Source organism: Miscanthus floridulus, chromosome 4, assembly GCF_019320115.1.
Source record: "Miscanthus floridulus cultivar M001 chromosome 4, ASM1932011v1, whole genome shotgun sequence".
Classification (NCBI taxonomy): domain Eukaryota; kingdom Viridiplantae; phylum Streptophyta; class Magnoliopsida; order Poales; family Poaceae; genus Miscanthus; species Miscanthus floridulus.
In genome coordinates, this window is record NC_089583.1 from 79,118,697 (window position 1) to 79,129,891 (window position 11,195).

General features: G+C 48.1%; 1 protein-coding gene across 2 annotated transcripts; it reads left to right on the plus strand.

Moving 5' to 3' along the window:
- The first annotated feature begins 1,179 nt into the window (after positions 1-1,179).
- On the plus strand, positions 1,180-8,367 carry LOC136549854 (putative leucine-rich repeat receptor-like serine/threonine-protein kinase At2g24130). Of its 2 annotated transcripts, XM_066541281.1 has the most exons (5): positions 1,180-1,645; positions 1,764-1,894; positions 2,769-2,955; positions 4,086-7,651; positions 7,741-8,367. In XM_066541281.1, exons 4-5 carry the CDS (start codon positions 4,699-4,701, stop codon positions 8,154-8,156), a joined length of 3,369 nt encoding a protein of 1,122 aa, XP_066397378.1. In that variant the 5' UTR covers positions 1,180-1,645; positions 1,764-1,894; positions 2,769-2,955; positions 4,086-4,698; the 3' UTR covers positions 8,157-8,367. The 2 variants fall into 2 exon arrangements, with proteins under 2 accessions (XP_066397378.1, XP_066397377.1); XM_066541280.1 differs by lacking the exon at positions 2,769-2,955.
- The last annotated feature ends 2,828 nt before the right edge of the window (positions 8,368-11,195 follow it).

Below are 11,195 nucleotides of genomic sequence, written 5' to 3' on the forward strand. Positions count from 1 at the left end.
GCCCTGGTTCGCTTGGTTCAGCTAGGTCTCGATCGTTTGGGCCTTTGCTAGCTGATATGTGATGGGTCACGTGGCTCACCAACTAATCAATACCTTGAGATACATCGAGGTTATAACTCCGACACTTATGATCTCAAGAAACTTTACTCACCATCTATTGTTGGCACATCCTCATCAGAGCATCAACACTCAAATAGTATCGCCAAATTGCTATAGCGTCTGAATATATACTATTCATATTCCACGTTGTTTCATTTGGTTTGATCATTTATATAAATAAAATACCTTCTACAGATCCCGTAGTAACATGTAGAGTTTGTACCAAGTATCTACTTAGATAAGTTAAAGGTCTATTTGGAACGCAAAAATTCCACAGGAACCGTGAACAAATTTCACAGGAATCAATTTAATTTTAAAGGAAAAACATAGGAATAGGAAAATTTTCTGCATTACAAACAGGCCCTAAAATAACCCTTAGGCCTTGTTTAGTTTCTCCCACTAAAGTTTATTCTCTATCACATTGGATGTTTGGACACATGCATGGAGTATTAAATATAGACTAAAAAATAACTAATTATACAGATTGCGACTACTTTGCGAGACATATTTTTAAGCCTAATTAGTCTATGATTTGACAATATGGTGCTACAGTAACATATGCTAATGTCGGATTAATTAGGCTTAATAAATTCGTCTCGTACCGACGGATTCTGTAATTTATTTTTATTAGTATTCGAACACCTCATGCGACATCCCTATGTGATATCTGATGTGACAGCCCAAAACTTAACGCACTGGATTTAAACACCACCTTAATTTGAAATGGATGGAGCGGAGAATACGTAAAAACCTATAAATCAAATCTGTATGGTTTGGGCCTATTGGCGTAGCGCTACGAGCCTGATAATCCTACACGGGCACAGCCATTACAGGGGGAAAACGTCAAAGCCCATCAACTTGCTCCGGCGACCGTGTGGTTCCTCTTGGGCTCTTGGGCCCCCAAACTCAAGCGGATTGGCGTGGGTCCTTGGTCCTTTCAGTATTCATTCACTTTCCAGCCGTCCCTTCTGTCACTCCCGCCGCCTTTGCTTCGTCTCCGGCCCACCTGCGCCTCTCACCCTGCCTGCATCGCGAATTCGCGTTGTAGTTGTAGCGTGCTGAGAAACCGGAGTCCCAAATTCAGCAGCCCCAACTCGGCCGCAGCACCAACGCGCGAGATGGCAGCCGCAAGCGCAGGGTGGCATGTCTGAGCCACGCGTCCACGGCTGCCACCGTGATCGGCCGGTCACTGCCAGCGCTACCCTCACACCACGACCCACCGCGGCGTGTTTCAACTCTCAACTATTGAAGGCTACGTCTCCGTCGAGCCATTCTCTGCTGCGGAGGGAAGCCAAGCCCGCCAGCTGCTCGAGCAAGTGCGCAGGACGGCCTGCCATAACAGCAGCGTCCCCACCTCATCGTACACCACGTAACTCTAGGAACCACAGTGGCTAGCGGGGACCGAGAGGATTGGCAGTAGGGGAGCCGAATTCCAGCACTAAAACTGCACTTCTGCTTGACTCATGGTTTGAGCTAGGCAATTCGACAAGAATAAGGGACACGCAGCTCCATGGGCGTGCAGGAGCAGCAATTTTCTCATGTGCAGGTATGCTGCCAACGAGACCATCCCTTTGACCTCTCCGCAGTCTTTTGGGTCTTTTCATCATTGTTTTGCCTGTGAATGACCTTCTATGACCACGTTGTATTCCTTATGACCTTAGCAGAAGGAAGAAAAGGCGATCTTCTCTCTCTAAAGTTTTTTTGAGGGGACTTCTCTCTCTAAAGTGGATGGCACAGAATTGGCACACGGTTACATGCCGACGGCTATGGCCTATGGATCACTTCCATCGTAAAGGTCAGAACTATCATCTGCCAGTTCGTCTTGTAGATGTATCACTGATTAGGCATTTAACTAGTAGATGCTTTAGAGAGATAGCATCCCACTTGGGCAATTGAGCGCTTTCCGTAGGCATCGCTTGAACTCATAGCCATAGGGTTGTCTCGAATGGTGTAAAGGTATGAGTCTGATGAAGCTGAATAGGCTTTGCTCTCGCACAATTTTAGTACTAGAAGCTATACTCTACTTTGCCTAATTACACAGAACACGTGTCAGAAACCATTGGAGAACTAGGAGGGTCAGACTCTGCTTTATCTGTTCACTTCCACATACCTAAACTTTCTTTTAAACAAATATGCCGGAACTGTGCCTATTTCTGTTAACAAAGAACACATAAAATTAACTTAGAAACTAGTGTATAAACTACTAGTATCTTTATTTGTCCTCCTGCTGTTCATGGGAATGTGGTGAAACTCTGAATAGAAATAGCGCGTGTGATCTGCTTAACAACCGGCGGATCTGCCAAGGTGGAATAGTGCCATAAATCTGCTAACTAAGCATGTTTTTAAGTGAGAAACATCAGAGGACAAAATGGACACCACAAATATCCCACTAGATTTGGTAAAAAGGGAAGGCATGATGTACCTATACTATAAACCATTTAACAATGAATCATTTAGATGTATAGGCTGATCTTTCTAGCCACAGTTCTGCTCCGCAAAGTGTTAATCATTCTTTGACATTTCTTGGTCACCTAGGCATAAATAACGTGCCATAGGTTGAGCTTTGTGGCCCACTAATTCGTGCATAGCAATATAAGTAGGCTGATATTTATTAGCTGAGGCGTGGACCAAACCATCTAAAAGCTTATATGTGAATCATGTTTGTCTAGTGAATGCTGGGTTACCGTCTGGTGGGTGTGCATGTTGGGCACAATAAGATGGGAGCATGGGACCATACCCTGGAATATCTCTGATGGCAACAGGGATATCGATGATCTTCCCCTGATATTGGCTGACCATTAAGTCAGATGACTGCAGCATATCTATGACTGAGCAGAACTTCGCCTGCATTCTCTGGTAGCCTTGTTCTTCCCAGTTCTCTTTTGCAAAATTCCCAAACTCTGAACATTCTAACCCTCTGTTAAGACATTTTTCAGATAGTCTGACTATCTACCCTCTAAAAACTATCTAGGCTGTATTTTTTTTCTTTCCAACTTGTTGGTTGCATGCAAATATCACATGGGTGTTATTCCTTTCAGAAATGACATAATAGACTACCCTGTGAAAAATAGGATAGCTAACAGCCTAACACCAAGGACCAAATCTGGCATTCCTCTATTTTTGGTCCCTATCCCTAGAGGGGAATGCTGACTGATGGCCTGTGAACTTTTGAGGATGCAGTTATGATGTTTGGTTCAGATAACTAGGCTAAACTTTAGGCAACGTCACCTTGGCTAGCCACTAGTTAACAGTCAAGTTTGGATGTTGAGAAATCTTCATTCTTCTTAATATAATGATACGCAGCTCTCCTGCGTAATCGAGAAAAAAAAAATCTTCAAGAGGAACATCAGGAGGGGAAATCTCGCTCATTCCTTCTGAAGTTCTCTTTGTTGCTATGTTTCTGAACCTATGGGCTATGGTCACTTTTAAGGTATGATTTGGATGTTTGGTTCAGCTGACTCTGGCAAGACATGTACCCAGTATCAATACAGTCTGGAATTGATTATGGGTGGTTAAGGGGGTACGGCAGAATAGATAGTCCGTGCTTGCCAGTAGTTTCAGAAGGTCAGCTTATTAGTTTGGGTTACCCCAAGAAAATATGTAGCCCTCACCTCTCAGCCTTAAAAATACCATGCAAATAGGCATGAAAATTTTCTCAACACATTGGTGTATAGAATGTGATATCATGTAGCATCCTACTAAATTTTCAACTCAAACTCTGAATATACAAGAGAAATCGAAAATACAAATTGGAATGCTCGTTATTATCCTTTCCTGATTCCCTGAAAAGTTATCTTTTTTTTTCCTCCTGTAAAAAGTCACTGTTTGAATTGGAATTGGAATTGGAATCTGTTTGGATGCTTGATGCTAGCATACTGCACATCCATGATTTTTCTTCCAGCTTTTCATGACTTATTTATTTGGTGTTTCAAAGATTGGGATAGTTTTTCTTCCAGCTTTTCATGACTTATTTATTATCCTAATAGCGTCTAAGAAGAAGCTGAAATGCTTGGAGGGAAACATATTCTGTTGCCTAGGCCACTTGAGGCGGTGCATGCACTGACCTACTGGCGCTCGGGCTGAGTGCGGCAGCAAACCTGAAACGAAGTGCAGGGCCCTGTTGTCATCCTTCCCACAATCTCCTGCACTGTGCTCGCCGGAGCCCGCCGCCGCTGCCACACCCGTCACTTTCGCCACCGTCGCTGTCCCCTGGCGCGCCCGCGCACACATGCTCCCCGCCGTGCCCGCGACTGGCCGCTCAGTGGCTCGTGCGCGCCCCAACCCACTCATCATGCACAAACCGGGTTGAAAAGCCGTGCGTCGTGCGCCGCGCAATCATGCCATCCCGGACGACGTCTGCGGCCTCCATTAGGCCGTTCCAACCCACGGAAGGCAGACCTGCAGCAGCTTCAATGCTTCACTCTCTCCACTCTCCAGCAGGTGCGGTGCAGCTCACTTTGGTCGTTTCATAGCAAGGTCGATTGATCTCGATCGAGCTAGCGGCCGATGACAGATGCCACTGCCATGTAGTAGTAGCTTAGGTGCAATCTAGCTAGCTAATAGGTCTGATTACCGCCATCATCCCCCGACGAGGAGAGGATGAGGGTCCGCACGGCCATTCTCCTCCTGCTAATCCTCGTCGTCCTCTTCCTCGCCGCGTCGACGTCGGCGGCCAGGAAGGCCGGCGTCATGCGGGGCCGGCAGCGACAGATCCTGCTGCAGGAGAAGGCGACTCTGCTGGCCCTGAAGCAGGGGCTCACGCTGCCGTCGTCGGCAGCGGCGGCCTTGGCGGACTGGAACGAGTCCAACGGCAACGTCTGCGGCTTCACCGGCGTCAGGTGCGACTGGCGGCGGGAGCACGTTGTTGGGCTCTCTCTCGCCAACATGGGCATCCGTGGCGCTATTCCACCGGTTATTGGCGAGCTCTCGCACCTCCGGATCCTCGACGTGTCCAACAACAACATCTCTGGCCAGGTGCCGACGTCCGTCGGCAACCTCACGCGACTGGAGAGCCTCTTCATGAACAACAACGGTATCTCCGGCGGCATCCCTTCAATCTTCAGCAACCTCTTACCACTCCGGACGAGGCTCCGGCAACTCGACTTCTCCTACAATCACTTCTCCGGTGCCCTTCCGCTGGACCTCGGCAGATTTGGGCAACTCCAAAGCCTTAACGTCTCCGGCAACAGCATCTCCGGCACCGTCCCTCCGTCCATCGGCAACCTGACTCTCCTTAAGTACTTCTACGTGCATGACAACATCATCTCTGGAGAAATACCTCTGGCCATCTGCAACCTAACAAGCCTCAAGGAACTCGAAATGTCCGTCAACCATCTGACGGGGCATATTCCAGCCGAGCTCTCTAACCTCCGGAACATTTTAGCCATTGACCTCGGCAGTAACCAACTCCATGGAGGAATACCACCTTCCCTTTCCGAGCTGACGGCCATGTTCTATCTCGGACTCTGGCAAAACAACCTGTCCGGGAACATCCCACCAGCTATCTTCCTCAACTGCACAAGGTTGGGCCTCGTCGACGTCGGCAATAATAGTCTTTCTGGCGAGATCCCCCGCGCCATCTCGAGCACCACCAGGTGCCAGTTCGTCGTCATCAACCTCTACTCCAACAAGCTCCAAGGGACGCTTCCACGGTGGATCGCCAACTGCACCGATCTGATGACGCTAGATGTGGAGGACAACTTGCTGCACGACGAGCTGCCTACGAGTATCATCGCGGGCAAGCAGTTCTTGCTGTACCTGCATTTGTCTAACAACAGCTTCCGGAGCCACGACGGCAACACCAACTTGGAGCCATTCTTCGTCGCGCTGTCGAACTGCACGAGCTTACAGGAGGTGGAGGCCTCCGCCGTGGGGATAGGTGGGCAGCTGCCAAGTCGGCTGGGCTCGCTGCTCCCGATCAACATTTGGCACCTCAACCTTGAGTTGAACGCCATCGAGGGCCCAATCCCGGAGTCTGTCGGGGACGTCATCAACATGACGTGGATGAACCTGTCGAGCAACTTGCTGAACGGGACGATCCCGACGTCCCTCTGCCGGCTGAAGAGCCTGGAGCGGCTCGCGCTGTCCAACAACTCCCTGACAGGCGAAATTCCAGCGCGCATTGGCAGCGCCACGAGCCTCGGCGTGCTGGATCTGTCGGGCAACGTGCTGTCAGGGGCCATCCCCAGCAGCATCGGGAGCCTTGCCGAGCTCCAATATCTCTTCCTGCAGGGAAACAAGCTGTCTGGGGCCATACCTCCGAGCCTCGGCCGGTGTACCAGTCTGTTGGTCATCGACCTCTCCAGCAACAGCTTGACCGGGGTGGTACCAGACGAAATCGCCGGCATCGCCAAGATGACACTGAACCTGTCGCGCAATCAGCTTGGGGGCAAGCTGCCGACTGGCCTCAGCAGCATGCAGCAAGTGGAAAAGATCGACCTGTCCTGGAACAACTTCAACGGTGAGATCTTGCCCGGCCTCGGGGACTGCATTGCGTTGACGGTGCTCGACCTGTCACACAACTCGCTTGCCGGCGGCCTCCCTTCGAAGCTCGGCAACCTGAAGTACCTCGAGAGCCTCGACGTCTCGAACAACCACCTGAGCGGTGAGATCCCCGTTAGCCTGACCAATTGCTACATGCTGAAATATCTCAACCTGTCATACAACGACTTCTGGGGCGTCGTCCCCACCACCGGCCCTTTCGTGAATTTCAGCTGTCTCTCCTACCTCGGCAACCGTCGCCTCTCTGGTCCGGTGCTCCGGCGCTGCGGAGGGCGCCACCACTCGTGGTACCAGTCCCGGAAGTTCTTAGTCATCATGTGTGTCTGCTCAGCGGTTCTGGCGTTCGCGCTGACGATCCTCTGCGCCTTCAGCGTCCGTAAGATCCGTGAGCGGGTCGCGGCAATGCGGGAGGACATGTTCAGGGGTCGCCGAGGCGGTGGCTCGTCGCCGGTGATGAAGTACAAGTTCCCCCGGATCTCGTACAGGGAGCTGGTCGAGGCCACCGAGGAGTTCAGCGAGGATCGGCTCGTCGGGACGGGCAGCTACGGCCGGGTGTACCGCGGCACGCTGCGCGACGGCACCATGGTCGCCGTGAAGGTGCTGCAGCTCCAGACGGGGAACTCGACCAAGAGCTTCAACCGCGAGTGCCAGGTCCTGAAGCGCATCCGGCACCGGAACCTCATGCGCATCGTCACGGCGTGCAGCCTGCCGGACTTCAAGGCGCTGGTGCTGCCGTTCATGGCGAACGGCAGCCTCGAGCGGTGCCTCTACGCGGGGCCGCCGGCGGAGCTCAGCCTTGTGCAGCGGGTCAACATCTGCAGCGACATCGCCGAGGGGATGGCGTACCTGCACCACCACTCGCCGGTCAAGGTCATCCACTGTGACCTCAAGCCGAGCAACGTCCTCATCAACGACGACATGACCGCGCTCGTCTCCGACTTCGGCATCTCCCGGCTCGTCATGAGCATCGGCGGGGTGGCAAACACCGCCGCCGACGTCGGCGCCTCCACCGCGAACATGCTGTGCGGCTCCATCGGGTACATCCCTCCAGGTACGTACATACGTGGCATCCAATGGCATCCTAATCACTCCACTGCTCCGTTTGATCGTTCCTGAGTGGTTCTCGATGGACTGATGAAGAGTACGGCTACGGCTCGAACCCGACGACAAAGGGCGACGTGTACAGCTTCGGCGTGCTGGTGCTGGAAATGGTGACGAGGAGGAAGCCGACCGACGACATGTTCGACGCCGGACTGAGCCTGCACAAGTGGGTTAAGGCCCACTACCACGGCCGCGCCGACGCAGTGGTCGACCAGGCACTGGTGCGCATGGTCCGGGACCAGACGCCTGAGGTGAGGAGGATGTCGGACGTGGCCATCGGCGAGCTGCTGGAGCTCGGCATCCTCTGCACCCAAGAGCAGGCGTCCGCGCGGCCGACCATGATGGACGCAGCCGACGACCTGGACCGGCTCAAGCGGTACCTCGGCGGCGACACCACGGCCACCTTCGCGTCATCTCTGGGATTCTCCTCCACCACGCTTGAAGACATCGATTGACCAGTAGGAGCAGCTATATACTAAGGATTTGTACGTGATGCATACATGCATAGCTAGCATTCCTCCAGGACCAGGAGGTAAGGTATATGGTTTTATTTTTAAACGGATGCAAAAACATAGGATTAATTCTTGAAGGTGTCTTCTGATTGATGTAATGTAAGCCTTGGCCATAGGTATATCTATGTGACTATATATGATTTCTGTTCCACAAGGAGTTACTGAATTGTTGTTTGATGCTTGCTAGCCTTATGTTTCTCTGTCTGAACTTTGCATGTCTTCTATTTTTTTCAGTGTTGTGTATATTTCATAGTACCTGAATAATTTCAAGCTCCTCGAGCAAGATGGCCCGCACAAAAGAGCGCTTATAGCCAGCTTTTCTCATTGTAACGTTTGTTTCTTTTCTACCTTAACATTTTTTTCTAATAGTTTTTGTTTATTTTTTTTATTATAAGGCATACAAAGCAAGGCATTGTCCATACTTTTTTTTCACCATCTTATTTATGTTACATCTTTCTATGTAACACTTTTGTGAACGGAGGAAATTAGGTTACATAGAAAATTCGTTTTTCATTTATTTTAATATAAATATTTATATATTGTTGTGAGAACATAGCAATTCTTTAATTATACTTTTGTCTGGGAGTTTGAGTTACACTGACAAAAAATCCTTCGATTTCAGAAGAAGATATATGAGTTAACATATTAGTCTATTACTAATTCAACAGATGCAAACTGACTTATGGTTGTGCAATTCCTTCCAATGTCAAATCAAGGTAGCCTTCAGTTTGCTCTTGGTGAACTTTGTACCCCTATGACATCCAACTTTTCTTAGTAACTGTTCATTTCCTTGGCCCCTCTTGTAAATTTAAATTTTCTACAATCTTGTACCTTCTCTTGCAGATCCATAGTTGCCTTTTGTTGCTCTAAAACATTGTCAGATCCATCATAAAAATTACACCGCTCATATCGATCTGCTTAAGCCACTGTTGCCTCAAACAGCCGTCGACCATCCTGTCATCGCACTAACATCCATCGGTGCCTCAAGTCAACCCAAACAAATTCTAGAACTTCATTGACTCCGGTGAGCTAGTACCATCCTACACACGTACTGCTGACATCCATGCTATGACCACGTTAGTTTCTGCTTGTGACTTACTTCTAGTTTCGGCTTGCTCTACATGGACGCCTGTGGACAGCGGAGCGCCGCAAGCGTCTCGGCCTTCAGCAAGAAGCGGTCTGTGTTCTCTGTGATTAGCAGGACGAGACCACCGACCACTTGTTGGCCTCCTGCGTGTTCACTCGTGAGGTTTGGCACAAACTGCTGTCAAGGGTGAGGATGTAGCACTTGGTGCCGCCTGATGGCTCTTGTCTGTCGGAGTGGTGGCAGAACACGAGAACAACCATTTTGAAGCCCTTCAAGCATAGCTTCGACTCGCTTGTGCTCCTCGTCTCCTGGATGGTCTGGAATGAACGCAATCGGAGAACATTTGACAGCATCGCGAGGACGCCGTCTCAACTGTTCGCTCTCATTCTGGAGGAGGCAGACGCTTGGATCGCCGCGGGCTTTTCGTGGCCTTGCGTCCCTGATCGTTTTAGCTACCTAGTGGCCGTGGTCTGCCCTTCTATCTTTCTTTAGTCGCACAGCTAGTTTCCTCAGTTAGTACACCGTCTTAGCGCCACCGTTGAAGCCGGTGATTCATGTAAGTGTTCCTCCGGTTCGTTATCTATGGCATCTCGCCGTGGCTAGCACCGGCTGTACTTTATTTTCAATTTCTCCTTAATGAAGCACATGCCAATGCACGCTTTCGGAAAAAAAAAAACAATGTCAGGTTCTCTACTCATGAGCTTACCACACATGTGCATTGGGTAATTGATGAACTGATTGCATGTAAACTCAAAAGCGGATAAGTTTTTTCATGTTTTTTTTTTCATAATCTTGCCCATTGGATCGTCCTATTCCTCCCCTAGGTTACCGCTATGAAAGCCGTCGAATTTGAAGCATAATCTTGGAATCATCAAGTTTTGTCATTTATCCCTTTGTCGATATGTCAACGGTGATAACAATACTTTCCACCTAGAACACGGCAAAAAAAAAAAAAAAACAAATTGCCGAGCTCAGAGCTACGACAAAAGAACATGCTAGGTTGGTGAGGCGATGATCACGGTGAGGAAAGATGTGTAGGGATTAGAAGTGCTTTGATATTTTTTTATGGGTATGCAAGACATTAGTTCTAAGTTGAATAGCTGATCTCGTGCATGTGTGTAAAACACATACATGTTCCTATAATTTATTTTTTGTTTTACCATGGAAAAATCAAGCTTGTAATGCTGAATTGAGTTGTACACTTTTGTCTATTTTCCTAATCCATACTGAATCATTTATTGCTACCTTTTCTACTTTATGTACTAGATAGATAGGCACAGTCTAGATCTATAGGACCATTATCATATATTGTTCCATTATATTTCTTTTTCTCTGATTAATGTGGTAGTTTTAAAGCTTATAGGGTGAAAGAGATTACCTTTTAAAAAAATTCCTTATATTATAGTAATATGATAATTTTTTTTATTTAGGGGCTCTTTTGAATATATATGAAAATCAAACTACTATTATTGCAGTTTTCAATTTTGAATTTACCTATTTGTACTAATTATAATTTATATGAACTGTTTATTTTGCTTTATTTATTCCTAATTCGTCTTTAATTTTTCATAGTTTTTATCTGGATTTGCCCTTTACTAATTATGCCAACATCATTACAATGTATAATTTGCAGTTTTCTTAGTTTATTATTTTGATTTTTTCTATTTATGATTGTATAAGGCATGGATTCTTTTGTTTAATCTAAACCGTTAGATCAACATAAAATTCAACGGTATAGGTTCTTATAATTTTTTCAATTAATCTCGTAATTTTGCAGTTTTCCCTCTTGATGAAAATGACGGCTTCTTTTAATATTGTTGTAATGAGATAATAGATGATGGCGCATGCATCAAACAAAGATGTTCGACATGCACCTACATACGTGCATATAGGCT

Bases quoted from the DNA above. Each gene is read 5' to 3' on its own strand.
- LOC136549854 (XM_066541281.1), top strand. From the start codon at position 4,699: ATGAGGGTCCGCACGGCCATTCTCCTCCTGCTAATCCTCGTCGTCCTC. The intron at 7,652-7,740 runs GTACGTACATAC...GGACTGATGAAG, and splicing joins CATCGGGTACATCCCTCCAG to AGTACGGCTACGGCTCGAAC.